This window comes from Muscardinus avellanarius (genome assembly GCF_963383645.1).
Source record: "Muscardinus avellanarius genome assembly, chromosome: 12".
NCBI lineage: Eukaryota > Metazoa > Chordata > Mammalia > Rodentia > Gliridae > Muscardinus > Muscardinus avellanarius.
In genome coordinates, this window is record NC_137798.1 from 5,977,578 (window position 1) to 5,996,211 (window position 18,634).

General features: G+C 45.1%; 1 protein-coding gene across 1 annotated transcript in view; it reads left to right on the forward strand.

The window, feature by feature from the left end:
- Nucleotides 1–17,577: 17,577 nt before the first annotated feature.
- The window catches only part of MYO5A (myosin VA), a gene marked incomplete at both ends in the record, with an annotated part of 127,810 nt that continues 126,753 nt past the window's right edge, over nucleotides 17,578–18,634 (forward strand). The window contains one exon of the mRNA XM_080707005.1: nucleotides 17,578–17,715. Coding sequence (XP_080563131.1) covers nucleotides 17,578–17,715 — 138 coding nt within the window. The remainder of the gene's footprint in view (nucleotides 17,716–18,634) is intronic.

An 18,634-nucleotide genomic window follows, 5' to 3' on the forward strand; every position in this document is an offset into this window, starting at 1 on the left:
TCCTTTATGATGCTTATGAAAGAAGTTGCGTTTTCTTTTTCCTTTCCTTTTCTTTCTTTTTTTTTTTGTGGTACTGGGGGTGGAACTGAGGGGCTTTTTAGTACTGGAGGTGGGACCCAGAGGCTTTCTACCTCCGGGCTACACTCCCAGACCTTTTTTATATTTTATTTGGAAACAGGGTCTCACTAAGTTGCTGAGAGTCTCACTCAGTAGCTGAGGCTGGCTTCGAACCTGTGCGATCCTCCTGTCTCAGCCTCCCGAGCGCGGGGATGACAAGCGTGCGCCACCACGCCCGGCTTCATTTTTTATTTTGAAACGGCCTCTCTAAGTAGCTGGGCGTCTCCCCCAGTTGCTGAAGTCTCAGGTCCGCTAACCTGCAGTCCCGTCTCAGCCTCCCAGGTGCGGGGATTCCAGGTGTGCACCACCACGCCCGGCTTTCAGGAGAGCCCAAGGTATCCGTGTCTCCTGACAGTATGCCTGCGTTTTCCCTTGGTTTGTGTTTGCCAGGCACATGGAGGTGGCTGGACAAAAGGGGCTCTAACAGTGATTATCTTTGTTTCATGAGCATGAGACCAGATCTTCTGACAACAGGAGCATGACTCATCCTTCTTCAGAGATTCCAGTAAAAATACATGGCTTACTGTTCATTACCTCCCTTTCAGGTACTAATCCTGGCAGAATTCCCAGAAAAAAGGTACTTTTAAGTACCTGGGGTTGGTACAGTGCCATAGTTACCAAGCTCAAATTCTTTTTTTTATTACTATTTATTTTTTAAAAAGAATTACCAAGTACCTCTTAACTGAACTTATATGAATAACCCAACAGCAAAGGTCCAGTGTGGTCACATTAGGTATCTTTGGAGATGTGCCTTTTTGAAATGGCTGGTGATTGGACATTTAATAAACATTTAGAATACAGGTTTACATGTTTAAAGCTTTTATTTTTAATTGTGGTACAAACATACGCCATAAAATATAGCATCTGACCACTTTTTAATGTTCAGTTTAGTTGTGTTAGGCACATCATATTGTGATACGACCAATCTTCAGAGCTCTTTTCAGCTGCAAAACTAAAATCTATGCCCCAAACTAAATTTAGATTTTTAAAACTAAAATCTGCATGATTCCTCGTGTTCCTTCTCTCTTGACCTCGCATCTATTATTTTACCTTCTACCTCTGAATCTGCATATAGTGAAACCACCCAGAGTTTGTCATTTTATGACTTCCTTATATCATTTAGAATAATGTCTCAAGCTTCATCCATGTTGTTGTGTGTATATATATATATATATATTTTGCAGTACCTGGGACAAAACCCAGGGGCACTGTACCTCCAAGCTACACCCCTAGCCCTATTTTTTAGTCTTTTTTAAAAATTTTTGAAACAGGGTCTCACTGAGTCATGAAGGGCCTGGCTAAGTAGCTGAGGCTGTCCACGAATCACGATCCTCCGGTCTCCACCTCCCGAACGCTGGGATTACAAGCGTGTGCCACCATGCCTGGCCTCAAAATTTCTTTTTAATGCTGACTAATATTTCATTGTATGAACATACCATATTTTCTTTACCCATTAACTCATCCATGGATACAGAGATTGCTTCTGTCCTTTGGCTATTGTGAATAGTGCTGCTTTGTGTGTGGGGGGACTGGGGGCTGAATCCAGGGGCATTCTGTCTCTGAACTGTACCCCCAGCACTATTTAGGTTTTATTTTTATTTATATATATACATACATATATATACACATACATATATACACACACACAGACATATATATATATATATATATATATATATTTTTTTTTTTTTTTTTTTTTTTTTTTGCGATACTGAGGATGGAACCCAGGGTCATTCTACCTTTGAGCTACACCTCCAGCCCTATTTTTTTTATTCTTTATTTTGAAACAGGGTCTCACTGAGTTCCAAAGGGTCTCACAAAATAGTAGCTGAGGCTGTCCTCGAACCATGATCCTCCTGTCTTAGCCTCCCAAATGCTGGGATTACAAGCATGTGCCACCATGCCCAGCTTTTATTTTTATTTTGAAACAAGATTTTGTTTGGTTGATGGGAGTCTCATTACTTGCTGAAGCTGACCTTGAACCTGCTATCCTCCTGTCTCAGCCTCTCAAATACTGGGATTATAAGTGTGCCCTTCTACACCCAGCAGAATGGATATACAAATATATCTTGCTTTCAGGTCTTCTGGGTACATACCCGGAGTGGATTGCTTGATCATGTGGTAATTCTATGCTCTGCTTTTTGAGGAACCATTGCACTTCCCACAGTGGACACCCATTGTACATTTCCACCAACATTGCACAAGGGTCTCTGCTTCTCCACGTCCTCTCTACACTTGGTATTTTCTGCTCTTTTCCTCCTAATAGTGGGTGTCCTAGTGGGTCTGGAGTGATCTCTCATTGTGTTTTGTTTTTGTGGTGCTGGGAATTAAACCCTGGGGCATTCTACACCAAGCAATACCTCCAACCTGATTTTATTTTATTTTATTTTATTTTATTTTATTTTATTTTATTTTTGTGGGTCTGGGGATGGAACCCAGGGGCGTTTGACCTCCGGGCTATAACCCCTGCCTTATTTTTTATTCTTTATTTTGAAACAGGGTCTCACTGAGTTGCAGAGGGCCTCACTAAGTAGCCTAGGCTGTCTGTGAACCGCGATCCTCCAGTGTCAGCCTCCCGAGTGCTGGGATTACAAGTGTGCGCCACCATGCCCGGCTCTGATTTTATTTTTTGTTTTGAAACAGGATTTCACTAAGTTTCAGACGGCTTCACTAAATTGCTGAGACATGATTTGAACCTGTCATCCTCCTGTCTCAGCCTTCCAAGTACTGGATCTATAAGCATGTTAATCATGCCTGACTTGCAGTGTGTGTGTGTGTGTGTGTGTGTGTGTGTGTGTGTGTTACTGGCTATGGAACCCAGGGGCTTTCTACCTCTGAGCTATACTCCCAGACCTGTTTTATGTTTTATTTTGAAACAGGGTCTCAGTAAGTTGCTGAGAGCCTCACTAAGTAGCTGAGGCTGGCTTTGAACCTGCCATCCTCCTGTCTCAGCCTCCCAAGTACTGGGATTACAAGCGTGCACTACCACACCCAGCGCTTAGTGACTATTTAAAAAAAAAATTTTGCCAAAGGTTTTTGTTTGTTTTCAAATGGAAAAGAGTAATTCCAAGATTTTAATAATGGGTCCAGCCTCTTTAAACATGAAGAAAATAAACCTGCCAATTTTAAAAGATGGCCTCTCTGAGAAGACGACATTGGAGCTGAGGTCTGGATAAGATCCAGCACAGCCGGGCGTGGTGGCGCACGCTTGTAATCCCCACTCTTGGGAGACTGAGATAGGAGGATCGCACAGGTTGAAGCCAGCCTCAGGTACTCAGTGAGGCTCTCAGCAACTTAGTGAGACCCTGTTTCAAAATAAAGTATAAAGTAGGTCTGGGAGTATAACCTGGAGGTAGAAAAGCCCCTGGGGCCGGGCGTGGTGGCGCACGCTTGTAATCCCCAGAGCTTGCAAGGCGGAGACAGGAGGATCACGCAGGTTTGAAGCCAGCCTCTCTAGTTTAAGGGACCCTGTTTCCAAATAACAATATAAAAAATAGGTCTGGGAGTGTAGCCCGGAGATAGAAGGGTTTCCAGGAACCCCAGTTTCACCCCCCAAAAAAACAAACAAAAAAGAAAAGCCCCTGGGTTCCACCTCCAGTGTCCCCCCTCCGGTGTGGCCCCCCCCCCCCAGCACAGCGGAGGCAGATGAAAGCGGAGACGGCATTCTTGGGTCAAATCGTGGCTTCCATTCACCTGTTGTGGCTTCCATTCACCTGTTGTGCCGTCCTGGCTAAGGACTCGGACTCACGCCAGCCTAGTTCTCTCATCTACAGCGCACAGGGGTGCTCAGTGACAGGGCCCTTGGGGTTAAATACATCTGACTCGTCGGCCTTGGGTGGGGGTCCAGAAGAGGCCTGGACCTAGCAAGCAGGGAACAGAGCTCGCTGCCGCCTCCTGTTCCACCTCCCTCCATCCTAGTTAATGCAAACTCGGGCTCATGAGAGGGACTCAGCAAAAGTACTGAATTAGAATTAGAATTGAAAATGAGCAGAAAAAGTAAAGGAGACAAATGTGATTTAAACGCTCATAAAAATGAACAATTATTTACCACAACAATATTGGCATAATATGTCTGCATGATTATTTATGGTAATAATTCTCAACTTAAAATAATTTTCTGGCAGAGCATGGTGGTGCACACTTAAAATCCCAGCATTCGGGAGGCTAAGACAGGAGGATCGCGGTTTGAGGCCAGCCTCAGCTACTTAGTGAGGCCCTCTGCAAGTCAGTGAGACTCTATTTCAAAAATAAAAAAAATGGCTGGGCGTGGTGGCACACACTTGTAATCCCTGTGCTTGGGAGGTAGAGACAGGAGGGTTCACGTAGGTTCGAAGTCAGTCGCGCTGGCTTAAGAGACCCTCTTTCCAAATAAAAACAGTATAAAATAGGTCTGGGAGTGTAGCCCGAAAGTAGAAGGGCTTCCAGGAACCCCAGTACCACCGAAAAAAAGAAAAAAAGACCTTATTATTCCAGAATCCGGTATCTCATGATCTAATTGATCTAATCAGAGCTGTCATGTAGAGATCAGCTGACTTCTGTTAAGTAGTCTTCAGCCCATGTGATGGAGCCCGCCAGGAGTCTGATTGTCCCCTGGGCTCCAGTGGTATTTGTGGATTGTACTACGTTGTTCAGACTCTGTGCCCCTAAATGCTTTTGACGTTAGAAGTGATTCATCACCCGATGTATTTTTCACATAGTGAATTCTTAATTTCCTTTTAAAGATTAGTTTTCTGTCGCTTACAGATGATTAGTAGAGAAAAAGTAATTTAACTGCTAGAAACTTTAGTTATTTGAAGATGGATTAGAAAAGAAAGTCATTTGTGTTAACTTAGGCTTGTCCTAGTTAGGAAAAGTTCTGCAATTATTCACTTCTAACTCTTTTTTTTTTTTTAAATGATGGCTCAGAAGGACAGTGTATTCAATTAAAAGCAGAATATTGAAATTAGAACGTATTTAAGGGAATAAGGAAGTTCCTATCACTTTTTGTCCCGTCCCCCAAGTTGTTAATTTAGGAGCATCAACACACTTCTTTGTTCCTTGGCGCCTTGTGCAGTGGTCACTTTGGAGCATTTGTTCATTCATTTGTTTGTGTAGTGGGGTTAATCCAGAGGCATTCTACCTCTGAGCTACCCCAGCCTTTTTGATTTTATTATTATTATTATTTACTTATTTTAGTGACACTGGGGATGGAACCTAGGGGCCTTCTACCTCTGGGCTACACCCCCTAGGCCTTTTTGTTTTTCAGTTTGGAAACAGGGTCTCACTCAGTTGCCGAGAGCCTCATTAACTTGCTGAGGCGGGCCTGGAACCTGCAATTCTCCCATCTCAGCTTCCCAAGTACTGGGGTTACAGGTGTGCACCACCACATCCCATCCTATTTTATTTTTTATTTTGAAATTGGTCTTACTAGATTGCTGGGAGCCTCACTACACTGCTGAGACTGCCCTCAAATCTGCGATCCTCCTGTCCCAGCCTCCCAAGTACTGGGATTACAGACATGGGCTACCAAGGCCAGCTGTTTGGGAATATTTAGATCTAGAAAAGCCTATGTGGACTGAACCAGAGCTCAGAGATAACGTTAGTGTTGATTTCAGAGCTACAAGGGCAAAGATGTCTCTCTGAACATGTACTCCATCTCACTGACTGCTGGAACAGGACTATATTCTTTTCAAAAAATACGAGTGTGTGTTTTCTTATCTATGATTTCTACCATAGCTATTCAGCTAGCCAGAATATCTAGTGCTCTTTGCATTCTAATTCAAGTATACTTTCTGGGTATACTAAGTATACTTTTTAGGGTATACTAAGTATTCTAGAGTATACTTGTAAAAGCAAGGCGCACCTACAAAATGGTGCACTCTTGTAATCCCAGCCTTGGAAAGGCTGAGACAGGAGAATCAGCTACTTAGTGAGGCCCTCTGCAACTTAGTGAAACCCTGTTTTAAAATAAAGAATAAAAAATAGGGCTGGGGTATAGCCTGGAGGTAGAATGCCCCTGGGTCTCATCCCCAGTACTACAAAAAAAAAAAAAAAAAAAAAAAAAAAAAGAAGAAGAAGAAAGAAAGAAAGAAAATCTCTTTACTCAGAATTCCTCTGCCCCTAGATTGTTGGAAGTGGGACAAATGCTTTTCTTTTCATTATGGGACTGGAGTGGAGAAGGACTCTGCCGAGAATGGGTTTGCGCGCATACATTTTTGTTGCTAAGCCTCTGTTACCACTCAGGTGTCACTCTGTGCACTCCCTAGTCCTGAGACTTTGTACGACATTGCCACATCCGTGGATCCTAAGTGAACTTACAGTGCTTCTCATACCTGGAGAGTGACGACTCTTCCCCAAACCAGGGCCCCTGCTGAGGAGCCAAATAATCCATCCAAGTTGGACAAGGGAGGCCCTGTCCCCACAGTGGTTTGCCCACAGGCTGGCAAGGGCCTTTTGATGTGGCCTGGTCTCACAAGGTCAGTTTAAACAGAGGTAGTAGTGGAGTTTTTGTTATTTAAAAACAAAATTGGTGGGAGGCTGAGAAAGGAGGATCGTGGTTCGAGGACAGTCTCAGCTGCTTAGTGAGGCCCTCTGCAACTCAGTGAGACCCTATTTCAAAATAAAGACTAAGCCAGATGTGGTGGCGCACACTTGTAATTCCTGCGCTTGGGAGACTGAGACAGGAGGATCGCACAGGTTTGAAGCCTCAGGTACTCAGTGAAGCTCTCAGCAACTTAGTGAGACTCTGTTTCCAAATAAAGTATAAATAGGTCTGGGAGTATAGCCCAAAGGTAGAAAAGGCCCTGGGTTCTACCCTCAGTGCCACACACACACACACACACACACACACACACACACAATAAAAATAAAAATAAAAATAAAAAAATAAAATAAAGTCTAAAGAATAGGGCTGGGGGGTGTAGCTTGGAGGTAGAATGCTCCTGGGTTCCATCCCTAGTACCATTAATAAAACAGATTTTTTGGGGGTGTGTGCTGGGGATTGAACCCAAAGCCTTATGCATGCTAGACAAGTGCTCTGCCGCTGAGCTGTGCCTCCAGCCAACAGTAATAGTAATTTAGCTGAGATATCCAGGTATTCTGTCCAGGGATTTGCAGCCGAGGAGCATAGAAAAGATGAGTGAGGGAAGCGCGCTATCGACCACTGGTGGGAATGGTCCCGTTAGCAGTGGCGGTCAGAATGGCCACAGATTCTGAGCTCTGATTGATTGCTCCCTGTATTCTTAATAAATGTCCTGCTCGTCCTTCACCTGAGTCAGCTTCAGTCGTCTCAGCATCCAGTGATACGCGCCTGTAGGAACCCAGAGAGGTAGGAAGAGGCCGGTGGTTCAGGAGCATCAGGGCAAGCGTCCAGTCCAGGGCTCCGGGATTAGGACCCTGGGAGCATCGGGGCAAGCGTCCAGTCCAGGGCTCCGGGATTAGGACCCTGGGAGCATCAGGGGCAAGCGTCCAGTCCAGGGCTCCGGGATTAGGACCCTGGGAGCATCGGGGCAAGCGTCCAGTGTCCAGGGCTCCGGGATTAGGACCCTGGGAGCATCGGGGGCAAGCGTCCAGTCCAGGGCTCCGGGATTAGGACCCTGGGAGCATCGGGGCAAGCGTCCAGTCCAGGGCTCCGGGATTAGGACCCTGGGAGCATCGGGGCAAGCGTCCAGTCCAGGGCTCCGGGATTAGGACACTGGGAGCATCAGGGGCAAGCGTCCAGTCCAGGGCTCCGGGATGAGGACCCTGGGAGCATCGGGGCAAGCGTCCAGTCCAGGGCTCCGGGATTAGGACCCTGGGAGCATCGGGGCAAGCGTCCAGTCCAGGGCTCCGGGATTAGGACCCTGGGAGCATCGGGGCAAGCGTCCAGTCCAGGGCTCCGGGATTAGGACCCTGGGAGCATCGGGGCAAGCGTCCAGTCCAGGGCTCCGGGATTAGGACCCTGGGAGCATCGGGGCAAGCGTCCAGTCCAGGGCTCCGGGATTAGGACCCTGGGAGCATCGGGGCAAGCGTCCAGTCCAGGGCTCCGGGATTAGGACCCTGGGAGCATCGGGGCAAGCGTCCAGTCCAGGGCTCCGGGATTAGGACCCTGGGAGCATCGGGGCAAGCGTCCAGTCCAGGGCTCCGGGATTAGGACCCTGGGAGCATCGGGGGCAAGCGTCCAGTCCAGGGCTCCGGGATTAGGACCCTGGGAGCATCGGGGCAAGCGTCCAGTCCAGGGCTCCGGGATTAGGACCCTGGGAGCATCGGGGCAAGCGTCCAGTCCAGGGCTCCGGGATTAGGACCCTGGGAGCATCGGGGCAAGCGTCCAGTCCAGGGCTCCGGGATTAGGACCCTGGGAGCATCGGGGCAAGCGTCCAGTCCAGGGCTCCGGGATTAGGACCCTGGGAGCATCGGGGCAAGCGTCCAGTCCAGGGCTCCGGGATTAGGACCCTGGGAGCATCGGGGGCAAGCGTCCAGTCCAGGGCTCCGGGATTAGGACCCTGGGAGCATCGGGGCAAGCGTCCAGTCCAGGGCTTCGGGATTAGGACCCTGGGAGCATCGGGGCAAGCGTCCAGTCCAGGGCTCCGGGATTAGGACCCTGGGAGCATCGGGGCAAGCGTCCAGTCCAGGGCTCCGGGATTAGGACCCTGGGAGCATCGGGGGCAAGCGTCCAGTCCAGGGCTCCGGGATGAGGACCCTGGGAGCATCGGGGCAAGCGTCCAGTCCAGGGCTCCGGGATTAGGACCCTGGGCGTCCAGGTCCGTTCTTGATCTGCTGCAACATTTACGCTAACGAACCAGTTTTACTTTTTAAAAAATAAACTTTACTTTTCAGAGCACTTTTAGGTTCAAAGAAAAATTGAGCAGAAAGTGTCAAGAGTTCCTGTATATCTCTGCCATCACTTTTTATTTTACTTTATTTTTTTAAAGAGATAGGGTCCTTGATGTATGAATACAGTGCACCAATTTAAAAAAAAAAAAAAAAAGAGATAGGGTCCTGCTGTGTTTCCAGGCTGGTCTCAAAGTCCTGGGCTTAAGTGATCCTTCTGCCTTAGTTTCCTGAGTAACTGGGACTCTAGGCACTCTACCACACCCAGCTCACTGTTTTTAGTTTTTTAGTACTGGGGATTAAACCCAGGGGCATTCTGCCTCTGAGCTACACTTCTGGCCAATTTTATTTTTTATTCTGAAAAAGGACAAGTTGCTAAGTTTCTGAGTCTCCCTAAGTTGCTGAGCCTGGCTTAGAACCTGTGATCCTTCTGTCAGCCTCCCAAGTGCTAGGATTACAGGTGTACACCACTGCACTTGGCTTACTTTTTATTAAAAAAAAGATATACTGTGAACAGAAAATCAATTTTAAAGGAATCAAAAGATATAAATTTCACCTCATTGAGGGTGTTTTTTTTTGGTGATACTGGGGTTCCTGGAAGACCTTCTACCTCCGGGCTACACTCCCAGACCTATTTTATGCTTTTTTATTTTTGGAAACAGGGTCTCTTAAACCAGCGCAGCTGACTACGAACCTGCGTGATCCTCCTGTCTCCGCCTCCCAAGTGCGGGGATTACAAGCGTGCGCCACCACGCCCAGCCTCATTGAGTTTTTTGATAAAAATGTGATGAAACGTTTTTTATAATTTAGAATTAATTAATTAATTAGTTAATTTATTTTGCGGTACTGGGGATGGAAACCAAGGGCATTCTACCTCCAAGCTACACCCCAGCCCTGTTTTTTATTCTTTATTATGAAACAGGTCTTGCTGAGTTGCAAAGGGCCTCACGAAGTAGCTGAGGCTGTCTGTGAACCGCGAACCTGTCTCAGCCTCCCAAATGCTGGGATTACAAGCGTGTGCCACCACCCCAGCTTCTGTTTTCTTATACCTATTAAAAATTACAGTGGCTCAGAATTCCCACGAGTTTTAGTGTGTTTAATATGGAGTTTGTTAGAGTGTGAACTGTTTTGATCCCTCTTTCTTCCTCCTCTGCATGCCCTCTTCAGCCACAAAGGACTCGAGCCTACTCAGAGAAAACGACCCCTAGATACAGGAATTCTGTTTCTTCTATTCAGTGACGTGAGGGAGGACAGTAAAACCACAGATACATGGTCCGTTTACATTGGTCGTGTCTAGGTCAGTGGAAGGAAAAGGAGGTGACTGCTATTTCCGGGAAGTTCTTAAGCTCATGGGCTCTGAGCACCCCTTATCCTCCACGTGATCTCAGCCTGTGTGGTCTGTGCAGACACCGCCCCACTTCTCGCTTTTGTGGTCACAAGAATATCCAACTGTCCAGTCACTTCCTTGTTGTTTTCCCCGGGTCTCCGAGGACCATGCTGAGTGAGCTGTGTTTTTGCTGACTGAGTCCTGTTCTTCTAATTCTACTGACGTAGAATAGTACTGATTTTGTATATTTTATTTCTACCAACAAAACAGGAAATATAGCTACCATGCACAACTGCAAGCTTATACCTTTTCCCTGATGAAAGCTCAAGCCAGTTCTTCCATCAATAAGCATTATGCTTTATTGTCCGCTTTCTTCTCAGCACAGGTTATGATCAGTCCCGTAAATTCCCAAATCCATTATGAACAGTCTTGTTTTTTCTTCTTTTAAAAGTTAACGTACATTGACTATACATGTTAGTGAGATTCACTGTGATATTTCATACATGCATACAGTGTGCATTGATCATATATAACTACTCCTAAAATTTACATTTTTTAATATTAGTGAGTCAGGACACCTTTATTTTTAGTGGTGCTTCTGTTAGTTGTTGGTTTTGGTCATTTATTTTTTGCCTATTTTCTCTTAGTTGCTTATCTTTTCCTATTTTGTAAGAGTTCTTTATATATTAAGGGGGTTCTTTCTTTCCTTCTTTTTTTCTTTCTTTCTTTCTTTCTTTCTTTCTTTCTTTCTTTCTTTCTTTCATCTTTCTTTCATCTTTCTTTTTTTTGCGGGTCTGGGGATGGAACCCAGAGGGATTCAACCTACAAGCTATACCCCTGCTCAACTTTTTCTTCTTTATTTTGAAACCGGGTCTCACTGAGTCGCACAGGGCCTCACTAAGTAGCTGAGACTGTCTGCGAACTGCGATTCTCCGGTCTCAGCCTCCCGAATGCTGATTACAAGCGTGCGCCACTGTGCCCTGCTCCAGTTTCTTATATAAATTACACACACACACGCACGCACGCGCGCACACACACACACACACACACACACACACACACACACACGGGGTGGGGGGGGAGGGGGGGAGTATTGAACCACTGGATCTGACTCCAAAGCTCACGCTCTTAACTTTGGCTGCATATTCTGCACTCTCTAAACATTTTGTTTTGTAAGAAAATTGAGATTCAGAGTTTAAAAATACGCTAGGATGAGTAAGAGGATGTGAGGCACTGTTTAAAAAAATCTGAAAAGACTGAGCTTGTATCTGGTGGAATCTTAGAAGAGTATGAAGTACCTAAAGAGAGCAACATGGACTTATTTGCTATGTAAGTAAAACTCCAGGGCATCTAGTGAAGATTCAGAGAAGAAATTACAGGTCAGCGAAAGGAAGTGCTTCTTACACAGTGAGAGCCAGTGACTTCAAATACAGACTGAATGGAAATTAAGTTTAGAGTAGCTTTTATGACGACCTGGAACAAGTTAGCCAGATAGCCATTTTGTATGAAGCACATGAAAATACCAATGAGAACATCTGTAACAGAAGCATAAATTACTAAGAAGATTAAGGGACAGTGAAATAGGGAATCTACCACTGTGAAGTCCTATAATGGTGACCAGTAAAAGCAGTTTCAGATAGGGTATTCTTCAAGAATTACACATTTTAGTTTTGTATGTTTTAAGGGAAAAGGCACACATGAATGATTTTTTTAAAGCAAGAAGCCACAGTTGAGGGATAAAAAGAAATAATATCCCTTTTCAGTTGTTGCAGATAGAGTGAAACTCCCTTCCAGAGAAATCCATTTTGAACTGCTAGAAGGATGTGGTCAAGACACTGCCAAGATACAGGCTTTGACATCTGGGAAAAGGCTGAGGCACAAGTTCTTTCAGAACCTTTTCTTGCTTGTGCTGCAATTCTCTGTCAAAATACTCTCTCAGCATTTAAAAACTGGTGTCACTCTTACTCAAGAATAAATGTTCTAGCTGGACATGGTGGCGCATACTTGTAATCCCAGTACTCGGGAGGCTGAGAAAGGAGGATCTTAGGTTCCTAGCCAGCCTCAGCAACTTAGGAGGCCCTCCACAACTTAGTGAGACCCTATTTCAAAATAAAATAGGGCTAGGAGTGTCGCTCAGAGGTAGAATGCCCCTAGTTCAATCCCCAATACAAATAAATAAATAGAATAAATGCCCTTAGTTCATGAACTTTGAGACTTTGACAACCTAAGGTAGACTGACACTTGGTTTCCCTCTTTCTCTTATGATCTCCAGTGGCTTGTGGGTCCTACCGAGGACTCCCAGGCACTCAGCTGGGATGATGTCCCCTACCGGTTTTGTCATACCATGTGACACATGGGGGCTGTCAGTTGTGTGAAGCTAAGTGCACTCTTGGTCTTCCCAGGTGTTTGGGAGTTGCTGAGTCAACTTCACAACTCTAATATATACCCGTGAATATCTCAGTTTACTAGTGCCTGTCTTCCTTCGATCAGGGTGCGAGCGTGGCCAGCAGCGGCCGGCCCCTCTCTGGCCCCCTCCTAGGGTGGCTGGGACACTTGCCAGTCTGGTACTTAGCATCTAGTTGTACTTTTAATTTATCATGTGAACACTACAGTCGTATGTTATTAGCCTAACCTCTGAGATTGTGGGTCTTGTTCACACAGTTTTTATGGGGGAGTCTTTTGATCAAAAGTCTGCCTAAGCTCTGGGCAAAGGTATATAAGATATAAATACAAATAAGACTTACTCACCTGGAGGCTCTTCCTGTTAATACATGTTCTGTTCGTCCTCTTCAAAGCAGCCTCCTATTATGAAATGCTGTTTCACTGAGCAAGACAGCTTTGTATTTTTAAGTTTGGCTGCCTGGATTACAGTTTTTCATTCGTGTTTGTAGTTGATAGCTAATTAAATTATTTTTAAAATTTTCTTCTATGGCTTCTAATGACTACCATGGCATTCCTTCACATTTCAAATCTGTGGAAGCTCTCTGGCTTCTAAATATTTATTCATTCATTTGTTCATTCACTCAAAAATCTTGTGGGCATCTGCTCTGCTAAGCACTGGGCCAGCTGTGGAGGTTGGCCAGTGGACAAACCGTAGATCCTGTCCTCAAGGAGGTCAAGGCCTCGTCAGACCTGTGAAAGATAACAGTAGAGAGAGACCAGGTCAGTGAAAGCCTTGCCTTTCCTTGCTGGCCAAGGAAAGCTTGCTAGAGGCCATAACACTGAATTGAGCTAGAAAAATCAGTCGTTTCCTTTTTTTATTTTTATTTTTTGTGGTGCCAGGGATGAAATGCAGGAGCATTACACCTCTGAACTACATTTCCAGCCTTATTTTTTTATTCTTTATTGTGAAGCAGGGTCTCACTAAGTTCCAGAGAGCCTCACTAAGTAACTGAGGCTGGCTGTGAACCTCCTATTTCAGCCTCCCAAGTACCGGAATTACAAGCAAGAACCACCACGCCTGGCTTAGTTGTTTTATTATATATTTATTTATTTATTTATTTATTTTTGCGGGTCTGGGGATGGAACCCAGGGGCATTCAACCTCTGAGCTATACCCCCTGCTCTATTTTTTATTACTTATTTTGAAACAGGGTCTCACTGAGTTGCAGAGGGCCTCACTAAGTAGCTGAGGCTGGCCGCGAACCGTGATCCTCCGGTCTCAGCCTCTCGAATGCTGGGATTACAAGCGTGCACCACCACGCCAGGCTTATTTTTTAAATTCTGCTTTATTTAAGAAAAGATATGATACTTTAAAATAAATGTATAAAGATTAGAAGAAAATGAGTCCTCAGACATAAAAAAAAGAGTCAGAGATAAGGTGAAGTGTGTGCTGTGTATGATGGCTGTTGTGTTTACGCAAATCTCACACACGTCATTTTTTCAAATTAGGAGTGCATCTCATCATTGATGGTGTCTTTGATGGATAGGACACCCCCTGATTCAGTAGATAATTGTGGGGTGCCTGTCAGGCACTCTATTGAGTCCCGAGTTTCAGTTGTTTCTGTTTCGTGTGTGGGTAATGTTGGTGACAAACCCAGACCCTCGTGTATTCAAGGCAAGCCCTCTGCCACTGAGCTGCTTCCCTGCGCCCTGGGCATTAGTTTAGGGCAAAATGGACATAGTTCCTATCTTCATGTTTTTTACAGTGAAGAAAAAGTGTACAGTTAAGAGTGGTGATCCACTCTGTAATCCTACTACTTGGGAGGCTGAGACAGGAGGATCACAGGTTCATGGCCAGCCTCAGCAACTTATGAGGCCCTCTACCTTAGTTAGTGAGACCCTGTTTAAAAATAAAAACTAACAAAAATGGGCTGAGGTGTTAGCTTAGAGGCAGAATGTAGATGAGGCACAAGAAAGCCACAGAATTAGCAAGAAGCAAAACCCAGACAGTGTGGTCCTTTTTTTTAATTTTTTTTGTGATACTGGGGCTGGAACCCAGGGGCATTCTACCTCTGAACTATACCCCAGCCCTATTTTTTATTCTTTATTTTGAAACAGGGTCTCACTAAGTCCCAGAAGGCCTCACTAAGTAACCGTGATCCTCCTGTCTCAGCCTCCCAAGTACTGGAATTAAAAGTAAGTACCACCTCTCCCGACTTTACAGCCAGAATTCTTAACAGCGGCTTAGAGGAGCTAGTGCAGTGAAGGCAGAGTTGGCACAAGAAACAGAAAAGGAGTGCTCTGAGAAGTAGGGGAGAACTGTGGGAATGGGAGCCCAGAAACCAGGCACCGAGCTTCTGGCAGCTGCCACAGGCTGGTGATCACATGGTGCTGGGACGCAGGCCTTGAGGGTGCTTGACAGCCGGGCATGGTGGTGTATGCCTGCGATCCCTGCACTTGGGAGGCTGAGACAGGAGGGTCGCAGGTTTGAGGACAGCCTCAGCAACTTAGGGAAAAAAAGGGCTAGAGATCGATAGCCTGGAGGTAGAATGCCTCCAGGCTCAATCCTCAGTACTGCGCGTGCCTGTGTGTGTGCATGCACACACACACACACAGCTGAATGGTTGTCAGGTTCGGGGACAGTGTGAGTGAAAGAGACAGGTGTAGAGAAACCAGCTGCTGCTGGACATTACTAAAGGGCTGAGTAGAGACCAGACGAGGTCAGAGATGGACCTGGGGAAGCCCATGCTGGGCAGTCGGCCGTGTCCTCTCCAGCACTGACCTGAGCTGCGAGCCAGCAGAGGCAGCCCTGCTGCAAGCACGGGACCTCACCCTGCCGCCTGCCTGGAGCACCTGTTGTTTATTCCCATGACCCCTGAGGCTCACCATGTTGAGGGTTTTTTTTGTGGGGGGGTTACTGGGTATTGAACTCGAGGCATTCTACCTCTGAGCCACACCCCCAACCCTATTTTATATTTTTTATTTTGAACAGGGTCTCACTAGGTTGAAGTTCTGGGATTACAGGTGTGTACCGCCACACCCGGCTGGCGTGGTGACGCACGCTTGTAATACAAGGTTTGAGGAGGCTGAGACAGGAAGATCACAGGTTCGAGGCCATCCTCAGCTACTTAGTGAGGCCCTCTGCGACTCAGTGAGACCTTGTTTCAAAACAAAGAATAAAAAAAAAATAGCATTGGGGATAATAAAAGATAGCTCAGAGGTAGAAAGCCCCTGAATTTGATCCCCAGTACCACAAATAAATAAAATAAAATAAAATAGGGCTGGAGATATATCTCGGAGATAGTGTCCCTGGGTTCAATCTCCAGTACCGCTAAATAAATAAATAATAAAATTGAAAAGCACCTATGACTTTTTTCATCTAAGTGGGAGGAGGAAAGTGTGAGGAGTTTTGTTTAATTTGGGCAGCTTTGGTCTCAATCAGGAGAAAATAAATCACTGGGATTGTGCTTGTTCTACTCTCCCTCATACATCCTTAGTATTCAGAAGTCAAAGATCATCCTGTTTTTTTTTTTTTTTTTTTTGTGACACTGGGGTTCCTGGAAGCCCTTGTACCTCCGGGCTACACTCCCACGGGATACACTCCCAGACCTATTTTTTAACTTTTTTATGTGAAAACAGGGTCTCTTAAGCCAACACGGCTGGCTCCGAACCAGCGCGCTCCTCCTGTCTCCGCCTCCCAAGCGCGGGGATTACACGCGTGCGCCTTGTAATCATCCTGTTTTGAATTCCGCTTCTGCCACTTAGTAGCTGAATTACTTTGGGGCAAGCTTTTTAACCTCTCAGACTTTTGTTGAGTGAGGGAATTCCTTAGTAACAATTATAAGGCTTATTATAAAAATAAGAAAACAAAGCTTTGTGATAAAGATAAGAAATATGGTTCCTTTCTTTGTTGGTGATTCTATTTCATCTCTGATTATTTTACTTGATTAAAATTTTGTAATTAGTATTCAAATACCATGGGCTAATTGTCGATGGAAATAGTCACTTTTCTAGATGTACACATTAAAGCTCTTCTTATGAAATGGGACCTTGTTCTAAAAATAATCTTTATAGGAATATTAAAGAACTTCAGTGTCTAAAAATATTCACTCCAATGTAGTCATCTCACACTAAAATTCTAAAGAAATAACATTTTTGTAATTTTTGCCACTTTAATGTGAAAAAACATCCATTAATTTGCAAGTTCTTGTTTTCTTCATACATTTAAAATAATTCCAATGACTCTGGAAGCTGCCTTGAACTTAATTCACTTTTAAACCATGCATGCTAAATAAAACGCACATTTCATAATACATGCAAAATAACTTCAGGAGTATCCAGAAAAACCTTCTGTCGACCCTGTCAGTTTGTTCATTTGGAGAAGCTTGTGAATCTGGGATCATTCCTTTGTTAAAATGTAGTGCTTAGTACCTGCAGACTTTCTTGCTGCTTTCTCTCACCTCATTCTTGGTCATAGCTAGTTGAGATACCTCGGGGTGGGCGCCAGGCTGGAAGTGCTGCTTAGACACAGGACGTTAGCTGAGACCATCTCACTGTTTCACACAGTGACACGGACGGTTAGTAGCTCTTTCCATCGTAATGCCAAGATTAAGGACTTGGGCGGTGGGTGGGATTGGGGTAGGGGTAGGAGTGAGACTGCTTTGGGGAGTCACTAGCCTTTCAGAAGTGTTGGGGAGGGTTGGAGCAGACCAGAAATCCTAATACTCTACCCTGGTGGGGTGTAGTGTTTGAGGCCAGGAGCCACTCATATGGCAAAATTTATAGAGAAATGTTTTATAGACAGGCCCCGTGTTAAGTGCTGAAGAGCCGAAGATGACAGCGGTCCAGCCCTCCTGGGGGCACTCCCAGGGGTGGGCAGGCACAGAGCCTGCGGGGTGGGGGGTTAGCAAAAGATTGCAGGTGATGGTGCGTTGAGAGTGAGGAGGTAAGGAAAGGCTTCTCGGGATGGTGTTATCCTACCAGCTGGAAAGGGAAAGGAAGGATGCTGTTCCCATGGGGAAAGTGGCCGGCAACGGCTTCAAAGCGAGAGGCGCACTGTTCTTTTACTGTACAGCAGACACCGACTGGCGAGACTGGAGAACGGTAGTGTTGAATAAAAAGGGGGGCCGGGCGTGGTGGCGCACGCTTGTCATCCCCGCACTTGGGAGGCAGAGACAGGAGGATCGCGCAGGTTCGAAGCCAGCCGCGCGCGCTGGCTTAGGAGACCCTGTTTCCAAATAAAAATGTAAAAATAGGTCTGGGAGTGTAGCCCGGAGATAGAAGGGCTTCCAGGAACCCCAGTACCACCAAAAATAAAAAATAAAAAAAAAATAAAAAAAAAAAGGGGGAACCATTAATAGAGTTTGCTGAGGAGTTTTGATAGTTTTTAGTAATGTTCAATTTCTAAACCAAAGTGCTGTGAATACAGGATTTCATTATATAATGTGTGTGTGTGTGTGTGTGTGTGTGTGCGCGCGCGTGCACGCACACAGGTATATAGAGAATGATAAACTATATGTACACATATGTATATTCTTTTATATGCATGACATATTTATAATAAATTTAAAAAATTAAATATACAATCACTAAGTGGAAATTTTTTTAGATTTCCTAATTTCCTTAATAATTTTTGTTTCTTTTACTCTGGAAAACCCATTAGGTGCTTTTAGAGAAGTATTCCTAAAATTTATTTATTTATTTTTTGCATAATTGGAGATGGAACCCAGGGGCATTCTATCTCTGAGCTACACCCCCAGCCGTATTTTTTTATTCTTTATTTTAAAACAGAGTCTCACTAAGTTGTGGAGGGCCTTACTAAGTAGCTGAGACTGGCTGCGAATCTGCGATCCTCCTGGGATTACAAGTTGCACCACCACCACATCTGGCTTTTTTTTTTTTTTTTTTTTTTTTTTGGTGGTACTGGGATTCCTGGAAGCCCTTCCACCTCTGGGCTTATTTTTACATTTTTTACACTCCCAGACTTATTTTTACATTTTTTAAATTTGGAAACAGGGTCTCC